This window comes from Ammodytes marinus (assembly GCF_949987685.1).
Source record: "Ammodytes marinus genome assembly, chromosome: 24".
Classification (NCBI taxonomy): Eukaryota; Metazoa; Chordata; class Actinopteri; order Uranoscopiformes; family Ammodytidae; genus Ammodytes; species Ammodytes marinus.
The window spans coordinates 2,782,977-2,809,903 of record NC_137228.1 but is presented as its reverse complement, the minus strand read 5'-3'; the positions used below and the strand labels follow the sequence as shown (position 1 = coordinate 2,809,903).

The following is a 26,927-nucleotide window of genomic DNA, read 5'->3' as shown; positions in this document are numbered from 1 at the left end:
GAGAGGGAGAGAGAGAGAGAGAGAGGGAGAGAGAGGGAGAGAGAGAGGGAGAGAGGGAGAGAGAGAGAGAGAGAGAGAGAGAGAGAGGGAGAGAGAGAGAGAGATAGCAATGTGTGTGTCTTTGGTGTGTCTGTGTGCGCAGAGGCAGGTGAGCTGTTATTGGGAATACATATAAGACAGCAAGAAAAATATCAAAGCTGTCAGTTTCATCAATTCCAAGCAAAAATTGTAATGTTTTTATTTCTTTTCACCGGAGATGTATTTGTTATTTGAAGGAAGCTAAAAATAGGGGGGGGGGGGGGTTGGGGGGTGTTGCTCCTTATAGTGATAAGCGAAACCTGCTAAGCCCATACCCACAGTGGAATTTTTAACTAAATAAAATACAACCTAAATCAAAGAACCCATATCGTATTAACGGGCAGAGCAAACTTAAAGGTGAAGTAAGCGATTTATTTATGTTAATATATTAAGTGTTAAATCGCTCTTTATTCATACAGTGATCACTTACATAATGTCTTTTTCATAAAGCGAATCTCTCAGTCAGCTGCTCAGCATGTAATCGGCCAATAAACTTTTCGGGGATCCCGAAATTAATATCCAATCACAAGAGAGAACGCTACAAACCGACACCCGTCTCACTCATGGTCTCACTGCCAGTGCACGCCAGAGCGACAGATGGGTGAATGTTTATGCGCCTACAATGGCGGAGCAGGTCAAAATCCTTCCCAATGTCTGTTTTGATGGTTTTTATCATGTTTTATCACACTTATGGATCTGAGATGATGGTAGATAACTCGCTGCTTGAAGACCGCAGTGCATTAATGTGGTGACGTAGGGACGAGGGAGGGGACTGCTAACTGCAGTCACTGACAGGAAGTTAGCTAAAAGAACCATTCTGCTTACTGAACCTTTAACATAATGTCTTGTAAATTAAACAATGAACAACATATACAATTGTCCTTTTTTTTCTTGTCTGTTGCTGTTTTGTTTGTTTGCTTGTTGAAAAAAAAAAAAAAAAAAAACTACATACACTACTACATACTACCTACTTCACTAGAAATATGAAGGTGTATTGAACTCTGAGATCCTATGTAGTATAAATGTGCAATTTTTTTTTGAAATCGGTTCATCCTAGCCTGAGAAAGAGTGTTTTATGGTCTCACTGTCTAACCCTACATTTTACAGATGTGACTTCGACTTCTGTACAAATGTAGGGTTAGGATTAACAGGACAGCTGGGCCAAGGGAAGACTGAGGGAAGACTGAGGGAAGAAAAACCTCATTCATTATATTATAATAGTGATTTTATAATGATAGAACGCCGGTTCCGTATGGGTGAAGTATTCCTTTAAGAGCTTTTATGATTCATTAGATGCGTTATAATAAAAAATAATAAAATACTGCCATATTAAATAAAAAAGCAAAGGTTATTCAAAAGTATCTCAACCAGATCTGAATGTCCTAAACAGAGATAGAGAGAGAGAAAGACAGACAGAGAGAGATAGAGAGCGAAAGAAAGACAGACAGACAGAGAGAGAGAAAGAAAGACAGAGAGAGAGAGAAAGAGAAAAAAAGAGAGAGAAAGAAAGACAGAGAGAGAGAGATAGAGAGAGAGAAAAAGACAGAGAGATATATCGAGAGAGAGAGAAAGACAGAGAGAGAGAGAGAGAGAGAAAGACAGACGGAGAGAGATATCGAGAGAGAGAGAAAAAGACAGACAGAGAGAGAGAGAGAAAGACAGAGAGAGATAGAGAGAGAGAACATGAAAATCATCTGGTCCTTTCAGCAACCCCAAGTCTTTCTATGTAATCAATGATTGTTTGGTGTGTTAAATGAGGATGGATGGGGCTGTATACACGCAACTTCTGTTGTTTGTGCTGAGATCTTGGGTGTGTGTTAAAGAGATAGAGAAAGACAGAGAGAGAGAGAGAGAGAAAGACAGACAGAGAGAGAAAGATAGAGAGACAGATAGAGAGAGAAAGACAGAGAGATAGAGAGAAAGACAGATAGAGAGAGAGTGAGAGAAAGACAGAGAGAGAAAGACAGACAGAGAGAGACAGATAGAAAGACAGATAGAGAGAGAAAGAGATAGATAGAGAAAGACAGACAGAGAGAGACAGAAAGACAGAGTGAGAGAAAGACAGACAGAGAGAGAAAGACAGACAGAGAGAGAAAGACAGACAGAGAGAGACAGATAGAAAGACAGATAGAGAGAGAAAGAGAGAGAGAGAAAGACAGAGAGAGAGAGTGAGAGAAAGACAGAGAGAGAAAGACAGACAGAGAGAGACAGAGAGAAAGACAGACAGACAGAGAGAGAGAAATACAGATAGAGAGAAAGACAGACAGACAGAGAGAGATAGAACGAGAGATAGAGTGAGAGAAAGACAGAGAGAGAAAGACAGACAGAAAGACAGATAGAGAGAGAAAGACGGACAGACAGAGAGAAAGAGATAGAGAGAGAAAGACAGACAGAGAGAGAGAGATATAGAAAGAGAAAGACTGACAGAGAGAGACAGAAAGACAGAGAGAGATAGAACGAGAGATAGAGTGAGAGAAAGACAGACAAAGAGAGAAAGACAGACAGAGAGAGACAGATAGAGAGAGAAAGACAGAGAGAGAGAGAGAGAAAGACAGATAGAGAGAAATACAGACAGACAGAGAGTGAGAGAAAGACAGGCAGAGAGAGAGAAAGACAGACAGAGAGAGATTGAGAGAGAGAGAAAAACAGACAGAGAGATAGAGAGAGAGAAAGACAGACAGAGAGAGAGAGATAGAAAGACAGACAGAGAGAGAGAGAGAGAGAGAGAGAGAAAGACAGAGAGAGAGAGAGAGAGAGAGAGAGAGAGAAAGAAGGTCTGAATGGCTTCTATGAGTGGCTCATGTTGGTAGTTTACACGCTCAGACAGAAAGCGTATCAACAGACAATAGGACATGTAGAATCTTCTTGTGTGTGTGTGTGTGTGTGCGTGTGTGTGTGTGTATGTGTGTGCGTGCGTGCGTGTGCGCGTGTGTGTGTGTGTGTGTGTGTGTGTGTGTGGATGGGGGAATACCCCTTCCACTGGAACCAGTCTGGTTTCACGAGACGGTTGCTCTGGCAACGCGGCGAGAACGGGAATTTCCCTAGTAACAAGGTGGTGATGTCATGAAGTTGGAAATATCACTCAGACACCAGTACAATGATAACAGATCTGACCAATATACACATGGGCTGCATCCCAATTCCCATACTATCTACTATTTAGTATGGTAGGAAAAAAAAAGATTTAGGATGTCCCGATTCTTGTGGCCAGATTGAGTATAGTTAGAAATACCCCGGATGTCCTACTACATCCGGACGAGATTTTTGAGTGTTGAAAACAGCATGCTATTTGGGGCGATTCTGACCCACAATCCAGTGCGCACCGGAAGTGACGTCACATCGACGGAGCCTCCGTATGAAAACAAACCGGGGATGAGACGGATATAAAAGCAAGAGGCGAGATCAAGGCGCAATGTTATGATGAAGTAAATATGGAAAAGTATGTCCCAATTGCATGCCTACTGCATCCTAACTAGATTCTTTTTATGGTCAGATGTAGTATGTAGAATAGAAAAAAGAAAGAGTATGCGATTTGAAAAGCAGGGATAGATAGATGATCTAATTGATGCTGCTGACTATGGTGGCCCGCAAGGCACAAAGGTCTGAGAGAAAAGCCAAACATGTGAGATTGCATTTTATATTACTACAGTGACCTTGACTTTCAAATGGAAGCCACAGGGGGAAAAAAGTTATTGGTTGTGTGGTGGGAAGGGTTGGATATTGTATTAAATTGTCTGATACTTGTGCCAATGCAATAACTTTCCCCCATATATCTATATGTATATATGTATATATGTAGCCTATTGGAAATGTAAAGTAATTGTATTATTTTTTTAATATTGAGCTTTTTAAAATATATATTGCCTGGCCTTTTGAACTGTGTGTGTGTGTGTGTGTGTGTGTGTGTGTGTGTGTGTGTGTGTGTGTGTGTGTGTGTGTGTGTGTGTGTGTGTGTGTGTGTGTGTGTGTGTGTGTGTGTGTGTGTGTGTGTGTGTGTCAATCTCTGTTCTGCTCTGACGGGCAGGTAAAGTGTTCATTTTTGAAGCAGTGAGAAATATCAACACTGTCAGTCTGGGAAAAATATTGACATGATGCACCGATATATAGACAACTGTGTTCGGACTTTACTTTAGTATTACCATGTAATCACCTGGTCAATGATCAAACTCCTTCGTGATGTTTCTCTACTTATGACATCTATTGCAGTATGTCCGTCCTGGGAGAGGGATCCCTTACTCTGTCGACTCTCCCTGAGATTTCTTAAATTTTAAGTTTTTACTGGGAGTTTTTTCTCAGCCGAGCTAAGGGTGTAAGGGCACGGTGTCATATTGTATCATATTGTATCATATTGTATCATATTGTATGGAATGTAAAGCCCACTGAGACAAATGTATTTGTGATTTTGGGCTATACAAATACACAGTAAATTCCCCAGTGTTAAATATGCAGTGTCAAACTCCATTAACTCTATTAAGTTAATATAACAACAGCTGGAGTAAAATGCCTCCTAGTGTTGGTGTCAATTTCGGTAGTTAAAAGACGGGGTGTAGAAAGTACTCTATAAGGCTTTAAATAACACTATACAGTGTACACTGTAAACAATTGCTGTAAATTTACAGCAGGATTTCAACAGCATTAACCTGTTATTTATAAAAACAGCATTTAACTGTTAATAGAAAAGGCAGTCTGTTAAATGACAGTCCTTTGCTGTTATGTTACGGAATGGTAATGTTTTTCAAAAATACTGAACTTTGCTGTTAATTTACCATCAAACTTGGAAGGGACAACTTGACATGAGCTGCCTGCACATGTGAAGCTTATACAATTTTCTTCATTAATCCTCATCCATCCACATCTTAACTAATAAGTGTTGTTTACTTTATATCCTCTGGTTAGGTTTACTTAAAGTTGAGTTATATTTACTTGGAAATGAAAAGTGCAGTTAACGTAATTAGACCAAGTTAGTCTGAAGTTATGTTTACTCAGTAGAATGAAGGAAACGGATTGCCTTAGATAAATCAAGTAAGCACAACAAAGTGTATTGTAGAGACGCCCCCTTTCCCACAATGACTTGCACTGGACTAAACGTTTGGTATGTTGCTATTTGCACCCTCAGTAAAGGGGATGTTTCACTCCATTACCTCACTATGCATTTTGTTTAAATAAAACATTTCTGTGTGAACTAACCGTTATGTTTGGTTATAACAAACGGTTTGTGGAACTCATTTTAGTTCAGGAGACAATTTACAATAGAAATTAATCATTCCAATGAACTTGATATATTGTGACAAGTGTCTTGAAGTAACAAACAGAAGCTGCTGTCTATGTTTAGCATTTTAACAAATAGGGGACATAGTAAACTTATATAGGGATGAAACACATCTGCCCAATGAAATATAACATCCCCTTCGCTCACGGTGCAAACAGCAACATAACAAACATTTAGTCCAGGTTCATCCCTTTTTTTCATTAACAGTATAATCCTGTCAATTTTAGTGACAGTAAAATAATGTTAATTTAACAGTAGTATAAAGGCAACCCTGCTGCCAGTTGATTAATGTTTTTGTACAGGGAAATTTCTTACAGTGTATTTTTAACTCTATTTTGAGTTAATTTAACTCTAAAATTGTAACACTTTGAAGAGAGTTAATTTAACTCCAATTCTGAGTGGGACCAAATACACTCGGAAATGGTGTTAAATTTAACTCTTTTAGTGTTATTTTAACACTTCAAAATTTACTGTGTACAACTGATTTGATTTGATTTACTATGTGTAGGAAAAAAACAAATGAAAAATGGAGGCTTACTTGATTATTTGCAGGCAGTACATTACGTAGATAGGCAACAATGAAGACACATTGCACACTGTTTAAAGGTTCAGTAAGCGGAATGCTCAGTTTAGCTAACTTCCTGTCAGTGACTGCAGTTAGCAGTCCCCTCCCTCGTCCCCACGTCACCACATTAATGCACTGCAGTCTTCAAGCAGCGAGTTATCTAGCATCATCTCAGATCCATAAGTGTGATAAAACATGATAAAAACCATCAAAACAGACATTGGGAAGGAGTTTTACCTGCTCTGCCATTGTAGGCGCATACACATTCACCCATCTGTCGCTCTGCACGTGCACCGGCAGTGAGACGGGTGTCGGTTTGTAGCGTTCTCTCTTCTGTTATCAGTAGTGGGATCCCCGAAAAGTTTATTTGCCGATTACATGCAGAGCGAGTGACTGAGAGATCGGCTTTATGAAACGTGCACACTATATAAGTGATCACTGTATGAATAAAGAGCGATTTAACACTTATATTAACATAAATAAATCGCTTACTTCACCTTTGATATAAAAAGGAAGAAAAAAAAGTACACCCCATTCAAAATGGAATCCGTTAAGAATGGTCTAGAAAGCTTTATGGAAATAGGCAAGGTCGAAGATTTCCAAAAAATGTGTACAAAACAGTACAGTTTAGTACAGAAATGATCATATCCCCATTTCAAATTCCCTGGCACCTGTGTGTGATTCCGAGCGTATGTATAACTAACCACGCTCCTTCTAAAAGGTGTGAGATCCTGTCCAGACACCCACACACACACACACACACACAGACACACACACACACACACACACACACACACATGAATGCTGTCAGTTTGAAACGGAGCGCCCTTCTTTTCTCTGCGGCACAAGATGGATCCTTTCACAAAGATGGAAAACACCCCTGTCTCTCTCTCTCTCTCTAACTCTCTCTCTCTCTCACACACACACACACACAGACAGACACACAAAGACACACACAAACACACACACACACGCACGCTTCCCAAACTGGGTCAGTCCTTGCTTTCTTCTGTGTCTGTGTGCACTTTTACACGTTCACGCCAGTATTTCACATTCACACACACACACACACACACACACACACACACACACACACACACACACACACACACACACACACACACACACACACACACACACACACACACACACACACACGCATGTTCAAAGGGGATTCCCACCCTGCTTTACCCAAGGCAAAGTCACCGATGTCTGCAGGTGTTTTATAGAAAAAGGGAGAATGGGTGTGGTCGCATGTGAGTACGTGTGTGTGTGTGTGTGTGTGTGTGTGTGTGTGTGTGTGTGTGTGTGTGTGTGTGTGAGTGTGTGTGTGTGTGTGTGTTTCTGTGGTTGGTGACAGTATATGGAAAACAGGAGAAGAATTGCCACTATTATTATATCACCAAAATCAGGTGTCACACTTACTGTGTTTATTTAGTGACTCAGTCTTTCTTTGTCCTCCCCACCCACAACACAGAAACACACACACACACACACACACACACACACACACACACACACACACACACACACACACACAGACACACACACACAGACAGACAGACAGACAGACAGACAGACAGATGGATGGAGGGACGGACAGACAGACAAACAGACAGGTGTAGAGATGGACAGACAGACAGACACACACACACACAAACACACACACAGACGGATGGACGGACGGACAGACAGACAGACAAACAGACCGGTGGAGAGACGGGCAGACAGACAGACAGACACACACACACACACACACACACACACACACACACACACACACACACAGACGGACGGACGGACGGACGGACGGACAGACAAACGCTCAGGTGGAGAGACGGACAAACAGACACACACACACACACACACACACACACACACACACACACACACACACACACACACACACACACACACACACACACACACACACACACACACACACACACACACACACACACACACACACACACACACACACTTTTTCTCTCATTCTGATTGCTGCTTTGCATCACTCATTTTGCATTTTTGCACAACAGCGCGAGGCAAAAGTTAATTGGAGCGACGTTGATTAGCCCAGAGCGCTGCATCCGCTAACTAGCAAATTAAAACAAGATTTGCAATTGGAACAACAACACTGATTCTCTCCACTTGGCGATGGTAGACCTTTACTGTTATATTTCTTTTTAAAACCATTACCAAATCAAACTGTGTAGAGATCTTAGCACACCCTGCGTTCCAAATCACATACTTCTTTTTACCACACTACATACTAAAGTACAGAAGAGTTTTAGGGCCACGGGAAAGAGAAAAAAAAACAGATAAGGAAGTTTTTTTTTTCATTATGAAGACGAATACTCCAAAATGCTATTGGAGTTAGAGGGGCATTTGTGTATTTCCAGCATAGTACAATTGACTTGCATGTATTGGGACATCCTAAATCTTTTTCTGGCATACTAAATAGTAGGGAAGTATGGGAATTGGAATGCAGGGACAGCCTAAGAAATCATTTAGCAACATTATTCAAGTGGAACAGTGACAACAAGGGACAAGGATTAGCCCAAGAATCCTCTAATGTTTTGGATGCGGCCGACTGCTCTCTTAACAGGAAAGCCCCTCAGGACCCTGTGGTCAAATCCATTAAAAACCAAACAATGGCTGAGTTCCAAATCGCATACTCTCCCTAACCCTTTTAATCTATTCTACATACAGCTGATCATAAAACGTTGGTAGTGGATTGTGGGTCATTGTGGGATTGTGGGTGCTGATAATTTCCACACTAAAAAATCACACAGATGCCCTACTACATCAGGGCATCTGTGTGATTTTTTAAAGCATGCTGCACCTGACATCCTAAATCATTTCACCATACTAAATAGTAGGGAAGTATGTATGGGTACTGGAACACAGCAGGGTATATCAAAACTGGGATAATCACGCTATTGTCGGAGCTGTCAAAACCTGCTTTCTTTTCAACCGTTGTTTGTGTGTGTGTGTGTGTGTGTGTGTGTGTGTGTGTGTGTGTGTGTGTGTGTGTGTGTGTGTGTGTGCAGAACCGCAGCTGAAGGGCATAGTGACCAGGTTGTTCTGTAGGCAGGGCTTCTATCTCCAGATGGGCCAGGATGGAAGTCTGGATGGGACCAAAGACGACAGCACCAACTCCTGTGAGTAACCCTAACCCTAACCCTAACCCCCTAACCCTCTAACCCTAATCCTCTAACCCTAACCCTAACCCCCTACCCTAACCCTTAACCCTAACCCTCTAACCCTCTAACCCTAACCTTTAACCCTAACCCCCAACCCCTAACCCTCTAACCCTTATCTCTAACCCTAACCCCCAACCCCTAACCCTCTTAGTCCCAACAGCCAATAAGAACAAAGAATCGCTCTGATTGGTCAAATCGCTCTGATTGGTCAAAGTGTACAGCTCATGTTAACTTTGACCAATCAGAAATCATATGCCCCCAGCTTTAAGGAGTTGGTTACTGTGATGTTAGCTGTTAAGTCGGTGACAGCGCGATAGCTTATATAACTGTATGATGTTCATACTTTATAGTCAAACCCAAGGAGAGAAAAAGTTAAAAAGCCGTGTCAGCACTGCAGCCACCCAACTGAGAACCAACCAACATCCATTTAAAGGCTCCCAGAAGCACTCTATTTCAAAAGAAGGGAAAAGTTGAAGCACGCACAGGACACACACACACACACACACACACACACACACACACACACACACACACACACACACACACACACACACACACACACACACACACTCACTTTTGTCTCTGCCTTCTGTCCACAGCTATGTTCAACTTAATTCCCGTGGGTCTGAGAGTGGTGGCCATCCAATCAGTCAAGTCTGGTCTCTACATCGCAATGAACGGAGAGGGTCATCTCTACTCATCGGTGAGCACGCACACACACACAGACACGCACACACACACACACACACACACCACACACACACACACACACACGCGCACACACACACACACACACACAGGGGGAATGAAAGAATCGCTAAATAAAAGAAGGGCCCCAGACTTTTGTCATTTTACGAAGATAAGAAAAGAGACACGCAGACATGAGTGTAAAGAGGGGGAGACAGAGGAGGGGAAGAAGGAGAGGAAACGGAGGTGAAGAGAGGGCGGGGAGATCTGCTCCACCAGCACAACATGAATTATTTCAACGCTGACTCTTCAGAGAGAGAGAGAGAGAGAGAAAGTTCACACTCCTCCACTCTCTTCTAACCTCACTTCATCCCCCTCTCTTTTCCCTCCAAGTCTTTTCCTGGGGGCTGGGGTTGACGGAGGGGGCAAGAGAGAGATGGAGGGAGACGAAAGGTCGCTAATGCGCTCAGCTCATTTTAAAGGTGCAGTCAGCAATTGTCAGAATCACTTTTTCTTTGGGTCAAAATCAGTGAATATCTCCTCACAATCTGCTATCTGTCCGTACTGTTTGCACGCTAAAAAAAATGAAGGAGGCTAGAACTCTAGTCAGTGGAAGGTTTGTTGTTGCATAGGAGTGGACAAGGAATTATGATTTTTTTTTGTGTGTGGAGTGTGTCATTGAGTGTTGTAAAGGAGTTATTTCTTTATTAAAGGTGAAGTAAGCGATTTATTTATGTTAATATAAGTGTTAAATCGCTCTTTATTCATACAGTGATCACTTATATAATGTGCACGTTTCATAAAGCCGATCTCTCAGTCACTCGCTCTGCATGTAATCGGCAAATAAACTTTTCGGGGATCCCGAAACTGATATCCAATCAGAAGAGAGAACGCTACAAACCGGCACCCGTCTCACTGCTGGTGCACGTGCAGAGCAACAGATGGTTTAATGTGTATGCGCCTACAATGGCGGAGCAGGTAAAAAACCTTCCCAATGTCTGTTTTGATGGTTTTTATCATTTATCACAGTTATGGATCTGAGATGATGCTAGATAACACTGCTTGAAGACCGCAGTGCATTAATGTGGTGACGTAGGGACGAGGGAGGGGACTGCTAACTGCAGTCACTGACAGGAAGTTAGCTAAACTGACCATTCAGCTTACTGAACCTTTAATTAAAACACTCACAACCCCTTTTTAATCGTTCTCTATTTATTTCCTTGCTTTGTTTTAATTCAGTTTTGTATATACAAATTGCTATAATGACTATTTTTATTATTATCTCTTGTTATTGGTTGTTTTAGCCTTTTACTGGTCATTTTAATGTGCCATATTCAATGTGTTTCTATCCCTGTAAAAGGTCTGAATGGTTCTATATAACTAACATTGCCTTGACAAGAGATGGGAGGATGAGGAAGGGGAAGGGACATGAAAGGGGAAAAGGGTTGAGGCCAGGACAAATGATGAATAATAAAATGGAAAGTCGAAAAGAGAGAGAGAGAGTTGAGAGGGAGGGAGGGAGGGAGCGGGAGGCAGGAGAAAAAGAGGTGGAGAAGAAGTAGGACAAGGACAATGAGAAGAAAGAGATGGACAGGAGGGAGGTAAAGGGCTGTTAACGGAGGAGTGGAATTATGATTGAAAAGTATGAAAGAGGGTAGACAGAGGTGGAAAAAAGGTCAAGACAGGAGCACTCCTCACTTCATATTGATTGACGGCCTACACGAACCAATCAGAAGCTGCCGTCCACTACGAGGGCAGACTTTAGGTCAGAACGCTGATTCCTGATTGGTTACTTTTTGAGAAAAAAAAGGAAAAAGGAAATATAATAGATGGAAGAAAAAAAGTTACTCTGTGTTCAAATACCCATACTTCTCTACTATTTAGTATGCCAGAAAAAGATTTAGGATGTCCCAACACATGCATGCCAATTGTAGTGTGCTGAAAATACCTAGATGCCCCACTAACTCCACAAGCATTTTGGAGTATTCGTCCTTTATTCTTGACATTTCTCGACATAATGAAAAAAAAAAACTTCCATATCTGATTTATTTTTTTTCTCTCCTGTGTCCCTAGAACTCTTCTGTACTTTAGTATGTAGTGTGGTAAAAAGAAAAAGTATGTGATTTTGAACGCAGGGATAGAGTGAAAGTAAAGGACATGGCTGTGTCAGAAAGAGATGGAACAGGAAGAGTGAATAAATGTTTAAGAGAAAGGGATGAGAGAGAGAGAGAGAGAGAGAGAGAGAGAGAGAGAAAGGAGATCTGTGCTGCTATGCTTATTTTTATTTTTTTTAACTTGCTTTTCTACAGCCTGTCGCCGAAAGTCATAGACGCATGAGGGCTTCCTGTAAATAATTGAAGAGGGGGAGTCCCACACACACACGCACACACACACACACACACACACACACAAACACACACACGCACACACACACACACACACACACACACACACACACACACGCTGCAGAATTCCCTCTCTCTAAAGCTGCTTCGACAGGAGAAAGTGAGGAGTTGGATGGTTTGATGGTACTTTAGCTGTGTGAGTGATGTGCATGCAGCGGCTACATAAGCCACATACTGTATATATATATATATATAAATGACATACAGCAGGATTTATGGCCATGTCAGCGCCTGCTTTGATATTTAATTGGCCCGTTGCAAAAGTACTTTAGTGTGTTGAGTTGCGTGTGGTTGAGACACTCCTAATTAAATATTAGGAGGGTAGCTGTCACAGGCTTACAGATACACACGTTCCAATTCCCATACTTCCCTACTATTTATTATGCCAAAAAAAGATTTAGGATGTCCCAACACATGTGCGTCAATTGCAGTATGCTGAAAATACATAAATGCCCCCACTAACTCCAATAGCATTTTGGAGTATTCGTCTTTATTCTTGACATTTCTCAACATAATGAAAAAAAAATCTTCGTTATCTGTTTTTTTTTCTTTCCTGTGGCCCTTAAACTCTTCTGTACTTTAGTATGTAGTGTAGTAAAAAGAAAGAGTATGTGATTTGGAACGCAGGGTTGTTTTTTTGTCATGGTATTAGACCGCAGTGGTGACGTTTGCCTTTCATGTATTTCTTTGCGTAATTGGCTTGTTTGTGCAATATGGCGGAGCTCCTGTCAGCCAAGTTATTTGTTTTATATAACATTTTTGGGGTGTGCTGCCTTTTTTGCCCCTTGTAAAGAAAAATTTATGAAGTATTGTAAGTGCACAAGCAGATAGCTATGGCACACACACACATACACAGACACACACACACACACACACACACACACACAAACAGACACACACACACACACACACACACACACTATATACTATACTGTATGTAGCACAGTGCGCTCCTAGAAGTGTTACTGATAAATCACAAAAAAAAATTACTGAAGCATTTCTGAATAAAACATCAACGGATCTCCGGAGGAATATTAACAATGTGAAACGTGTGTGTGTGTGTGTGTGTGTGTGTGTGTGTGTGTGTGTGTGTGTGCGCGTACGTGTGTGTGTGTGTGTGTGTGTGTGTGTGTGTGTGTGTGTGTGTGTTCATTCAATAATTTTCTATCTAATAAACTACAACTAGAATACAAGTATACACATTGTTTTGAAGGTATCATATTTGTATGATAACATCCGGCTATGATACTATTTATTAATTATGCCTTTTTCATATTTTTCTAGCCCCAGCATACTAATTCTGCACTCATTATTGTGATAGCATCATATTCATATTGCATAGCCCTGTCTCAGAAATGTATATTTAGGGCATTTTTTAGCTAGTTAAGATCACATGTATGCAGCTTTGCACTCATACGAGATTCGTTATCATCTTATTGCAAAGAAATTTAATGATATGCTGCGAACTTATACTTGGTTTGGGCTATCTTATTAATTCGAGATCCCGAGCATCTGGCAGTGTGTGTGTGTGTGTGTGTGTGTGTGTGTGTGTGTGTGCGTGCGTGCGTGTGTGTGTGTGTGTGTGTGTGTGTGTGTGTGTGTGTGTGTGCCACTAACAGATGGCACCGTGTTCAATGAGCTGCTATGTGATAATTATGGATCATGCTGGGGAAGATGGAAAAAAAGAAAGTGCTGATGAGTTGGGGACTCTCCGTGTGTGAGTGTGTGTGTGTGTGTGTGTGTGTGTGTGTGTGTGTGTGTGTGTGTGTGTGTGTGTGAGTGTGTGTGTGTGTGTGTGTGTGTGTGTGTGTGTGTGTGTGTGTGTGTGTGTGTGTGTGTGTGAGGGTGTTTGGGTAGGTCTAGGTGTCAAAATGTCAGCCGAGACATTTCCACTACCATACAGTACCACTATATATGCTACTGCTACTGCTACTACACATTCACCCATCTGTCGCTCTGCACGTGCAAAGGCAGTGAGACAGGTGCTGGTTTGTAGCGTTCTCTCTTCTGATTGGTTATCAGTAGTGGGATCCCCGAAAAGTTTATTTGCCGATTACATGCAGAGCGAGTGACTGAGAGATCGGCTTTATGAAACGCGCACACTATATAAGTGATCACTGTATGAATAAAGAGCGATTTAACACTTATATTAACATAAATAAATTGCTACAAACCAGCCCACGTCTCACTGCCGGTGCACGTGCAGAGCGACAGATGGGTGAATGTGTATGCGCCTACAATGGCGGAGCAGGTAAAAATCCTTCCCAATGTCTGTTTTGTTGGTTTTTATCATGTTTTATCACACTTGTGGATCTGAGATGATGCTAGATAACTCGCTAGCTTGAAGGCCGCAGTGCATTAACGTGGTGACGTAGGGACGAGGGAGGGGACTGCTAACTGCAGTCACTGACAGGAAGTTAGCTAAACTGACCATTCAGCTTATTGAACCTTTACTGTAATCGACCAATCATTCGAGCTCTCTATCACTACAACATCCACAGCTATATAGACAGACAGTGAGCATTCATTTCTATGCTGGTTATTCTTCCAATTCCTTTTCACCTTCTCATATTTATTTCCCTCTGCGTATGTTGTGTGTGTGTGTGTGTGTGTGTCTGTGTGTGTGTGTGTGTGTGTGTGTGTGTGTGTGTGTGTGTGTGTGTGTGTGTGTGTGTGTCTGGCAGCACGTCTGTGTTTACGTGGGCGTGCCGCTCCATTCATACAGCACTCAGACAAATGTGTGATGTCTGCATCCACAGAGATGAGAGGGAATATGACACACACACACACACACAAACACACACACACACATACACACACACATACACACACACACACACACACACACACACACACACACACACACACACACACACACATTCTGGCGACTGTAAAAAAGAACTATTTGCTCTCCATAGTTAGATAGATATATAGTCAAGATGCAAGATCAAGGCGCGATGTTATGATGAAATAAAAAAACTCAAAAGTATATCCCAAGTGTGTGCCTACTGCATGCTAAATAGATACTTTTTAATGGTCAGATGTAGTATGTAGAATAGGAAAAAGTAAATGGCATTTGATTTGGAACGTAGGGCTTCTTTTATGCCCCTCTCTCTCTCTCTCTCTCTCTCTCCCTCCTTCTCTGTGGGGCTTGCTGCTTTTTCCTTTAGAATGATTTGTTTGCCCGTATTCCCCCCTGGGTAATCAGTGCTGTGTTAATCACTGGTGTTGGAAACAAACACACCCACACACTCACTGGGCAGAGCACACACACACACACACACACACACACACACACACGCACACACACACACACACACACACACACACACACACACATACACACACACACGACTTCATGCCTTGAGCTAAGTCGCATTAAGTAAACTAACTAACTGCACTAAACAAAGAGGAACACGTTTCTCAGTCATAACAAGGCAGAATTGTCATTTATAATGCTCCAACTTTTGCTTTAAGAAATAATTAAAACTATAAGGTTAATATTGTCGAGTGACGGGTTAATTTAATATCCGTTTTGATTACTTATATGTGATTTTGCTTTCATTTGCCATTCTATATACAAAATACAAAAATTATTCTGGATATTCTTATATTGATTTCAACCAGATCACCCGTCAACCGTATGTAGGTGGCTGTGGCGAAAAGTGTGTAGGGCGGTCGTCCACTGGGTTGCAGGGTCGGTGGTTTCGATCCCCCGTCTCCCCGCCACATGTCCAAGTGTCCCTGGGCAAAGAGACACTGAACCCTGAATTGACGGTTAGCTTGCTGCTGCTATCGGTGTATGAATGTGTGTGTGATTGGGTGAATGTGAACAAAAACGACACCTTGCTTGGGAAGGTTAATCAGTGTGACTTTTTAATTTCCTTTTTTTCTATTCTACATACTACATCTGACCATGAAAAGAATCTAGTTAGGATGCAGTAGGCATACTATTGGGACATACTTTTACTTATTTATTTCATCATAACGCTGCCTTGATCTTGCCTCTTGCTTTTATATCCGTCGCATCCCCGTTTGTTTTCTTACGGAGGCTCCGTCGATGTGACGTCACTTCAGGGTGCGCACTGGATTGTGGGTCAGAATCGCCCAAATAGGATGCAGTTTTCAGCACTAAACTCTCTAAATCTCGGACGGATATAGTAGACATTCGGGTATTTTTAAGCATACTAAATCTGGCCACAGGAATCGGGACATCCTAAATCCTTTTTTTCTACCATACTGAATAGTAGATAGTATGGGGATTGGAACGCAGCCTATATTTGACAGGGGAAATAAACTGAAGTCACCAGATATTATTGCTGGATGGATGGATGGATGGATGGATGGATGGATGGATGGATAGATGGATGGATGGATGGATGGATGGATGGATGGATGGGTCAACTAATTGTCGTGACTTGGAACACACAATCTGTTCCCTTAAAAGGTGCCACGAGGAACTTTTAAAATACTTCTGAAACAGTCTAATTTTTTTTCCTCTGATGACCAGTGATAAATGACATGTAACGGCAAACGAGACCGTCGGTGCAAAGAATGCTATTTTTATATCGTTTTTCCTTTATGCCTTTGTCATGTGTATATACACTCAACCGGGAACTACAGCTGGCGTGGTAAAAAACACTACCGCTTTTGTCCAAAAGGGGGCAAAAGAATGAGAAGGCTTAACACATTTATAACAGGCTGAGAGAACTGTAAGCCCATTGTAATTCAATAGATAACAGTGTGTGCATTCGTGTGCGCCGCCGCGTGTTTTTACGCTCCCACCAAAATTCTCCTCCGTCGAGCACAGAGGAACGACAGAGCGAAAGAGTAAGGCTAAAAGAGGAGAGGAGAGAGAGAGGGAGAGAGAGTCATAGAGGAGACAGAGAGAGAGAGAGAGAGAGAGAGAGAGAGAGAGAGAGAAGAGAGAGAGAATCCCCCGCTGTTTTTCCAATCAGAAGGCGTCGGTTGTCCCTTCCGCCCTGTGTGATTTATTCTCTCTCCGTCATGTCCCAATTTTCAAACCCCTCGCCGCCACACACACACACACACACACACACACACACACACACACACACACACACACACACACACACACACACACACACACACACGTTTCTTTCATTCATGCTTTCTCCCTGCCGTCTGGAAATGAAGACAGAGGCAAACCCAGGCGGTCAGTGTTGTGAAAGTCACACACACTATGGCTGCGTTCCAATCCCCATACTATCTACTATTTAGTATGGTAGAAAAAAAAGATTTCGGATGTCCCGATTCTTGTGGTCGATTTAGCATGCTTAAAAACACCCGGATGTCTACTAGATCCGGCCAAGATTTTTAGTGTTGAAAACAGCATCCTATTTGGGGGCGATTCTGACCCACAATCCAGTGCGTACCGGAAATGTTCTGTATGAAAACAACCGGGGATGCGACGGATATAAAACCAAGAGGCGAGATCAAGGCCTAATGTTATGATGAAATAAATAAGTAAAAGTAGGCCTATGTCCCAATATGCCTACTGCATCCTAACTAGATTATTTTATGGTCAGATGTAGTAAGTACAATAGAAAAAAGAAAGAGTAGGCAATGTGATATTGAGTGTGGGCCGTGGATGTATCTAACAGTAATTGCTTGAATAGAACATTAATAAATTCTTCTCTCTTCTGAATTATTTTGTGCGGAGGTCTCAGCATCAAAGCCCTACTAACGTCCTCCCTCCTACATACTCAACATGTATATATTACATACTGTCTACTTAACCATCGATTGTGTATGCGAGGTTCGTCGGACCGTTTACACTGAAGTATACAGAATCGATTAAGATTATTATTTTTTTTTACTTCTGTGTCGTTTGAAAAGACGCAATGCATTGTGGGGCGGTTGAGTAGGAAAAAGTAACCCTATCGATCCATACACAAAATCCTTCCCCGGAAGTAAGTGCTCATCCGGGCATTTCTCACCTACACAAACCCCGCATACACAACCACAACATACTCAAATTGACATCAGGATTAGTATGAGTTTGGCGTTAGTAGGCTTTTCCAACACATCCCTATTCTTTTTAGAAGCAGCATAAAATTATGTATGACCTCGCCGGCCAACAACACTTAATACAATTAATATAAAGTATATACTATTAAGAATGGATTTTTAATTGAAAGAGTCAAAGAGTACAAATATCTCGGCATCTGGTTAGATGATAAACTCACTTTTAATTTTCATATAAAAAATGTTGTTTGTCGACTGCGACAAAAAATTGGCTATTTTTATAGGAACAAAACCACCTTCCCTTTATTTAGTAGGAAAAGGATTATTGAGGCAGTTTTTATGTCTGTCCTTGATTACGGTGATGTGGTTTACTGGCATGCATCACATTCATGTCTTAAACTCCTGGACTCTGTTTTTCACTCTGCTTTAAGGTTCATCACAGGAGATGCTTATGACATACACCATTGTCTTTTATATGAAAAGGTTGGGTGGTCCTCCCTTAAAGAGAGACGTGACGCACATTGGCACATTTTTATTTAAAAAGCCTTGTCCGAGAAGCTTCCTCGTTATTTAACAGAAATGCTGCAAATTTCAGATGGGCTTTATCAGACCCGCTCCACTGACATGCTTATGCTTTATGTCCCACAAGCCCGGTCTGAGCTGGGAAAGACAGCTTTTAGCTTCAGTGCACCTGACTCCTGGAACAACTTACAGCAACAAATTAAACTAAATACCTTCATATCCTTTAACCAATTTAAACAAACTATCTTAAATCTGCCAAACTCTACCTGTAACTGTTTTAATTAGGCTATATTATACTTTCACCCATTTCATTTTAATTGCTGCCACTCTTCACCACTGTGTAAATGTTTCAATTGTTTTTCTCTTCACCTGTTGTTGTGTATTTGATGTATTTGCATTGAATATTGTTTATGTATTGTTGTTTTTCCTTTGAATTTTTTTGTACTCGACATCATTGTAAATGAGGGTCAGCCCTCAATTGGTCTCTCGAGGATAAATAAAAGTTAAATGAAAAAATGAAATGAAAAGTGCATTTAATCCAGGCATTAAAACGTAAGCACTGTAATTACAAAGCAGAAGTGCCACTCTTAACAAAAGGGAGGATGTTTGATTTGTGTCTCTGACATTTCCAACAAATGGAGCGACCATTCATTCATTAAAACCCTGTCTGCTTCACTTTGTCACATTTCATGTCCTGGCGCCTCCCTCCCTCCCTCCCTCCCTACCTCCCTTCCTCCCTCCCTCCCGACATTCATTCATCCCCACTTCGTGCTACAAGTGTGTGTGTGTGTGTGTGTGTGTGTGTGTGTGTGTGTGTGTGTGTGTGCCAGTGTCTGATCTTTTGCAGCTGCTACATCGTTGCCGCCGCCCCACCACTCTCTCTCTGTCTCTCTCTCTCTCCCTCTCTCTCCCTCTCTTCCTCTCTCTCTCTCCCCCTCTCTCTCTTTCTCTCTCTCTCTCCCCCTCTCTCTCTTTCTCTCTCTCTCTCCCTCTCTCTTCTCTCTCTCTCCCTCTCTCTCCCTCTCTTCCTCTCTCTCTCCCCCTCTCTCTCTTTCTCTCTCTCTCTCCCCCTCTCTCTCTTTCTCTCTCTCTCTCCCTCTCTCTCTCTCTCTCCCTCTCTCTTCTCTCTCTCTCCCTCTCTCTCTCTCTCTTTCTCTCTCTCTCTCCCTCTCTCTCTCTCTCTCCCTCTCTTCCTCTCTCTCTCTCCCTCTCTCTCTCTCTCTCTCTCTCGTCTCCCTTGGTTATAGGTACGAGCTCGTTATATTTACATATGTTAAATTACCTATGCGAGTGTTTGTGTGTGTGTGTGTATTTTCTCTCTATCTATTTCTCTCACACACACACACACACACACACACACACACACACACACACACACACACACACCCGAACCCTCCCTCTTGCCACTGGTTGGTTGGTTGCCACGGCTACAGTGTGTCGCCTCTCTTCCTCTCCTCATGTTGCTATGAGACTCGGACCTGAGCGGAATGACAATGTGTGTGTGTGTGTGTGTGTGTGTGTGTGTGTGTGTGTGTGTGTGTGTGTGTGTGTTCGTGTGTGTGTGTCTGCATGTGTGTGTGTGTGTGTGTGTGTGTCGCTGGCAAGAGGCCCGCCACCACCAATAAGAGACAGTCTAGACAAACACTCTCCAATCTGTTAGCCCTTGGGGGCACGTCGAGGCTGATTGTTTGGGTTGGCAGCAGCCTCTCTCTCCCCTATAAGCCACACCAGAGGCACTTTATTAGCAATAGCTTGTTCATTTATTAACTGTTTAAATGCACGTTTTACTGTTAGATTTGATTTTTTAATTGCTTTTTCATTATCACTGTTTTGTGGCTGTAAAAATATTCAACATTGCTCCCTATAGGGTCGTTACAATTACATTTAATCCGTCTAAATATTACAAGGACATAACGAAAAATTGCACTGTAACTGTTAAAGCTGCAGTGTGTAGAATTTTGGGTTTTATTTCCTAGCAGATTTTGTAGAAAGTAATTATAATATCCATAAGTACATTTAATTTAGTGCATAATAGCTGAAATTTTTTTTTTTTAATTATTATTTTTTCCCTTAGAAAGGGTCTCATATATATCCATATTTCTGCATATTTTGGACCAAGGCCTAGTGCCGCCATCTTGAAAGTGTAATAGTTGGAATGTCATCAGGTGCATTGTTTAAAATTTAGAATTGTTCTTGTCCTTGAAGGCCACTGTAGCTTCTGTTATTATTCAAAAGGGTTGGGGTTACCCAGGGAGTGTTGCGTTCTAGAACTTTGTAGAACTTTCTTGATGATGTCATATTACACACTGCACCTTTAAACTGTTGGCATCTGTTTTTTTTTGTGCAGACTGCTTACACCACATTGGCTAAGTTTTAATAACGATCATCGATCAATTTATCCTACAATTTTTTTTTACCGACGTGCTCATTATTAGTGCATTAACCCAAAAGGACTAATTTACTTTATTTGTCAACGGTTACGTTGAAATATGTCTTTCTGCATATCCCCCTCTCAAGTTACCACACTTTGGAGGGGGTCAGAGTGCAGGGTCAGCCATAGTAAAGCAGTTTGGTGGTTCGCCCTGCGTTCCGAAACGCTTTCTTTTTTCTATTCTACATACTACATCTGACCATAAAATTAATCTAGTTAGGATGCAGTAGGCATACTATTGGGACATACTTTTACATATTTATTTCATCATAACATTGCGCCTTGATCTTGCCTCTTGCTTTTGTATCCGTCGCATCCCTGTTTGTTTTCATACGGAGGCTCCGTTGATGTGACTAATGTAACTTCAGGTTCGCACTGGATTGTGGGTCAGAATCGCCCAAATAGGATGCAGTTTTCAACACTAACAATCCTGGCCGTGTGTAGTAGACATCCGGGTACTTCCAACCATCCCAAATCTGGCCACAAGAATCGGGACATACTAAATGTTTTTTCTACCATACTAAATAGTGGAAAGTATGCGATTCGGAACGCAGGGTAAGTGTCTTGCTCAAGGACACAATGGGAGAGATGGGTGGGCACCGTAGACATAATAGCAGCCACTACTAGTTTTACTAGCTAACACCCTCCTGTCCGGTGCCGGGGATCGAACCTGCGACCTCGTGGTTACTGGTCGGCCATGTTTTCCTCTAGGAAATCCTAACACACCAATGCACAGATAATAGGTATATTCATTGGCTGCAGCTCTCAATATGGAAAAAAAAACAGGAGAATGCTTTATGACAGCAGACACTATAGCCCACATGTGTCAAACTCAAGGCCCTGGCCCGCGACACGTTTTGATGTGGCCCGCGAATCAATTCGGCCATTTGAATCAATTCTGGGAAAAAAAAAAAAATTATTTTTATTTTTATTTTATTTTCATTCTTCATGGAGCCTGTGCCATATCCGCACATCGCATACGCTCCCAACTGCTAGGAAATGTACTTATCTTACAGCTAGGAATGTCTGCTGAAAGTTCCACAGCTCAGGATTTTAAGCCATGAATTGATGAACTTGCATCTAAGAAGAGCTGTCAGTTTTCTGAGGGCTGTAAATAGGCCAATATATGTGGCCAAATAGCATGCTAATATTGATGATTGATTGTGTCAAGTGTCTAAGGATTAATGCCAAAATGATCTGGTTTCTAACTTTTGCTTTAAACCTGCAGTGTGTAGAATTTTGGGTTTTATTTCCTAGCAGATTTTGTAGAAAGTAATTATAATATCCATAAGTACATTTAATTTAGTGCATAATAGCTGAATTTTTTTTTTAGAATTATTATTTTTTTCCTCAGAAAGGGTCTCATATATGTCCATATTTCTGCATATCTTGGACCAAGGCCTAGTGGCCGCCATGTTGAAAGCGTCATAGTTGGAATGTCATCAGGTGCATTGTTTAAAATTTGGAATTGTTCTTGTCCTTGAAGGCCACTGTAGCTTCTGTTATTATTCAAAAGGAGTGGGGTTACCCAGGGAGCGTTGCATTCTAGAACTTTGTAGAACTTTCTTGATGATGTCATATTACACACTGCACCTTTAAGTTACAATTTAGCCAACTAGCTAACGTTAGCTAGCTGCTGATAGCCCTCCCCTTTCGTTTCCAATGGTGGCTTGGCATTTCATTACCAATATAAAGTGTCATAGCTAACACTGGTGCTGCATCATGATTCCTAAAAAAACAAAACATGTGATATGTTTTGAATGTGCAGAAAGTTTTGAAAAATCCAGGAGAATAAATATTGTGGCTCAATCCAGAATGCCTGAGAGCCTTACTGCATTATAGTCCTTTATAACTGTTTCACCAGGAACCTGAATGTTGTCTTTGCCTTTACAGAAATTAAGACATTTCCAACATAAATTGATGCCGAAAAGGCACAGATCGATGGATAAAAATCCACCAGAATGCAGGAAATTAAGTGTTTGACATTCAAAAATGTTGAAGCAAAAACTAGCCATTGTACGCAGTTTATATACTTACTTAGATATGTTCTTTTTATTTTATGATTAAAAAGAAGGTATGTCAGTCTGGCCCTTAGTGTGATTATCATATCGTAGAGTGGCCCTTTGTGAAAATGAGTTTGACACCCCTGCTATAGCCGGTGGATTTCTCTCCCCTTAGAATATAACACCTCGATTTCTGTGCTGAAATATGCTGTGTTGAAAATGGCGGAATGAGTTTTAACACATGGCAGGCGGGGATAGTGTGGGCGGGTGAGAAGGTGAGATGTCTTTCGGGGTGGGGGTTCGTGTCACCGTTTTTTAAATTTTTTTTATGTGTTTTTTTCTAAAGGTGCACTGTGTAATATGACATCATCTAGAAAGTTTTAGAAAGTTCTAGAATGCAACGCTCCCTGGTTAACCCCACCCCTTTTTTGAATAATAACAGAAGCTACAGTGGCCTTCAAGGACAAGAACAATTCTAACTTCTTGTCAGTGACTGCAATTAGCAGTCCCCTCCCTCGTCCCTACGTCACCACCACATGAACACACAGCCGTCTTCATCAGATAGTGACAGGATGGAGAGCAGCGAGTCATCGTTCACGGGGCACAGAGATCCCGCCTCTTTATAGCGCTCTGTCTCCTGATTGGGTACAAACGAGCGGGATACTCAAAATGGTATCGGTCAATCAATTTCTACAAAACTGAATGACTGGGAGACCTGTGTTGTGAACTGCGCCTACGGTTTAAGTGATCGCTGTATGAATATAGAGTGATTTAACACGTATATTAACAATAAAATATCACTTACTTCCCCTTTAATAACTGCATCTTGAAACAACATTATACTGAATTGTTAGGAACCTGAATTTGAGAAACATTCTAAACAACCTTCAGATGTGGACAGACATAATTGGTCCTTGTATGATTCTTTTTCCTATTCATTCATTTTGAATGTACCATGTATTTTATTCTACTGAACGCATTTGGGATTGTTTTTTTCCTTGTACAGCGATTGTCTAAAAGAAGCAAAAAAAGAAATTAGTATGACATTTTGAAAAAAACAGAACCCTTGAACAATGCTTGCTATTATGTACAGACGGGTAAAAAGTAGAAGTGGATAGAAAATAACTTGAATGGATTTTTCCGTGCTGGGTTTGAATAACATGGCCGTCTGTCTGTCTGTCTGTCTCTCTGTCTCTCTGTCTCTCTCCCTGCCTGTCTGTCTCTCTGCCTGTCTGTCTGTCTGTCTGTCTGTCTGTCTGTCTGTCTGTCTGTCTGTCTGTCTGTCTGTCTGTCTGTCTGTTTCTCTGTCTGTCTGTCTGTCCGTCTGTCTACCTGTCTGCCTGTCTGTCTGTCTGTTTGTTTCTCTGTCTGTCTGTCTGTCTCTCTGTCTCTCTGTCTCTCTCCCTGCATGTCTGTCTGTCTGTCTGTCTGTCTGTCTCTCTCCCTGCCTGTCTGTCTCTCTCTCTCTCTCTCTCTCTCCCTGCCTGTCTGTCTGTCTCTGCCTGTCTGTCTGTCTGTCTGTCTGTCTGTCACAGGAACTGTTTACGGCCGAGTGTAAGTTCAAGGAGTCCGTCTTTGAGAACTACTACGTCATCTACAGCTCCATGCTCTACCGGCAGAAAGAGTCGGGCCGCGCCTGGTACTTGGGCCTAAACAAGGAGGGCCAGGCTATGAAGGGAAACAGGGTTAAGAAGACCAAACCGGCCGCTCACTTCCTACCTAAACCTATAGAAGGTACACACACACACACACACGCAAGCACACACACAAGCACGCGCACACGCACGCAAGCACACACACACATTGTCATTCCGCTCAGGTCCTACACCTATAGAAGGTAAAACACACACACACACACACACACACATATATTGTCATTCCGCTCAGGTCCTAAACCTATAGAAGGTAAAACACACACACACACACACACACACACACACATATTGTCATTCTGCTCGGGTCCTAAACCTATAGAAGGTAAAACACACACACACACACACACACACACACACACACACACACACACACACACACACACACACACACACACAGTTTTTAAAGGTGGACTGAGTGATTCTGGAGAACGCTTGTCAACGCTTTTTTTGGTCAAAATCAGTGAATACAATCCTGCTGCCTAAGATCTAAGTGTTCATACACAGCCATAATCTCCGTTATTTGGTATGTTGCCCCTTTCTTTGTTGGCCCAGTTTGTATTATGGAAACAACAGATTTGTTTTCTCTCCAGCGCACACACATTATGATAATAGGGACAGGTAGAGGATTGTGAGAAGATATTCACCTGTTTTGACAAAAAGTGGTTTGGACAAGTGTTATCTTCAGAATCGCGCACTACACCTTTAATTCTAGATCTCGTTGGATTCCATTCACCAACACAGTTTGCTGACTATTGGATAACAGAGTGAAGATGCTCCTTTTTACTCCTCTTTCTTCTTTCGTTCATTCCCAATTTTTCCTTCTTCCATACACTTTTTCTTCTCCTCTTTCTCTCCATTCTATCCATTCCGTATCCCTCCTTCCAGTGGCGATGTACAGAGAGCCTTCGTTGCACGATGTGGGGGAGGCGGTGCCCAAAGTGGCCGGGGGCCCGCCTCCCAAGAGCACGACCAGCGAACCGGTGGTGATGAACGGGGGCAAACCAGTCAACAAACCTGACAAGGAGAAGACATAACCCCCCCTTAAGCCCCCGCCCACTTTCCACCCTTTCCACCAATCAAAGGCCTGGGACAAGTTTCAGAGACACGCCCCCCCCCCCCTCCCCCACCCACTCCTTCCTCCCCACACACACTGCTGCGCTCTCAACCTACTAAACTGTGATGAAAAAAAGTTGAACGGAAAACAAACGGAAAGCTCCGAGAGTTCTGACTGGTCGTGGGGCGTTACATCCCGCCCATCGTCTCTCCCCATTGGATGGATTGGATTGCATTGTGGGGCAGGGGGCCAATAGGAATGGTTGGGTGTGTCTGGAGTCAGAGGGCCGATGCCAGCCAGAGACAGGGGCACTGGCACAGGGGGCATGCTCTCATCCGGAGGAGGGGGAACAAAGTACTTCTTAGAATTTAAAAAATGTCCGTCTTCACTTGTATTTTTATGTGACAATCTGTAAAAAAATGAGGCTCCCCCCCCCTATTGTTTTTTCCCCTTTCCTGAAGTTTTTGCATTGCCAGGTGTATATACACACACACACACACACACACACACACACACACACACACACACACACACACACACACACACACACACACACACACACACACACACACACACACATTAAATCGATCCCTTGGCTTCAATTCCGAGTAAATAAAGAACAGATTAAAAGCATTAGCAGAACACTTAAATCGATTAAGACTAGTAGGCACAGGACATTCTGTACTGAGCGCGCAATGAAAAGTACCACACACACACACACACACATACGCACACACACACACACACACACACAGAGCACTGGTGATTATCGAGCTACATTGTTGTAAAGACAAGAAACTGATTATTGATTATATAAATTTTCTTTGGGGGCTTTTTTTTCTGTCCTTTTAACAAATGCTATGTTTACCGACAATGTGTAGCTCAGGGGAAGAGGAGAACGGGGGGGTGGGGTGGGGGGACTTTTGAATATCGAGTTGCTCCAATTAGCACGTGGCCGTAGCGACCAAAGCTGGGAAAAAAACGATTTTTCCGCGAAATTCCCCGTCTGTAGGCACGTGGGAGTGTTACAGGCAGCATGGTTGCAGACAGTGTTTACATACAGT

At 42.1% G+C, this 26,927-nt stretch overlaps 1 protein-coding gene across 2 annotated transcripts in view; it reads left to right on the top strand.

Moving 5' to 3' along the window:
- LOC307269951 (fibroblast growth factor 14-like) overlaps nt 1-25,843 on the top strand; it is a gene marked incomplete at both ends in the record, with an annotated part of 47,666 nt that extends 21,823 nt beyond the window's left edge. For both annotated transcript variants that reach the window (XM_080053045.1, XM_080053044.1), the window contains 4 exons: nt 8,966-9,076; nt 9,718-9,821; nt 24,690-24,888; nt 25,695-25,843. In XM_080053045.1, coding sequence (XP_079909171.1) covers nt 8,966-9,076; nt 9,718-9,821; nt 24,690-24,888; nt 25,695-25,843 — 563 coding nt within the window. The remainder of the gene's footprint in view (nt 1-8,965; nt 9,077-9,717; nt 9,822-24,689; nt 24,889-25,694) is intronic.
- Nucleotides 25,844-26,927: the final 1,084 nt, after the last annotated feature.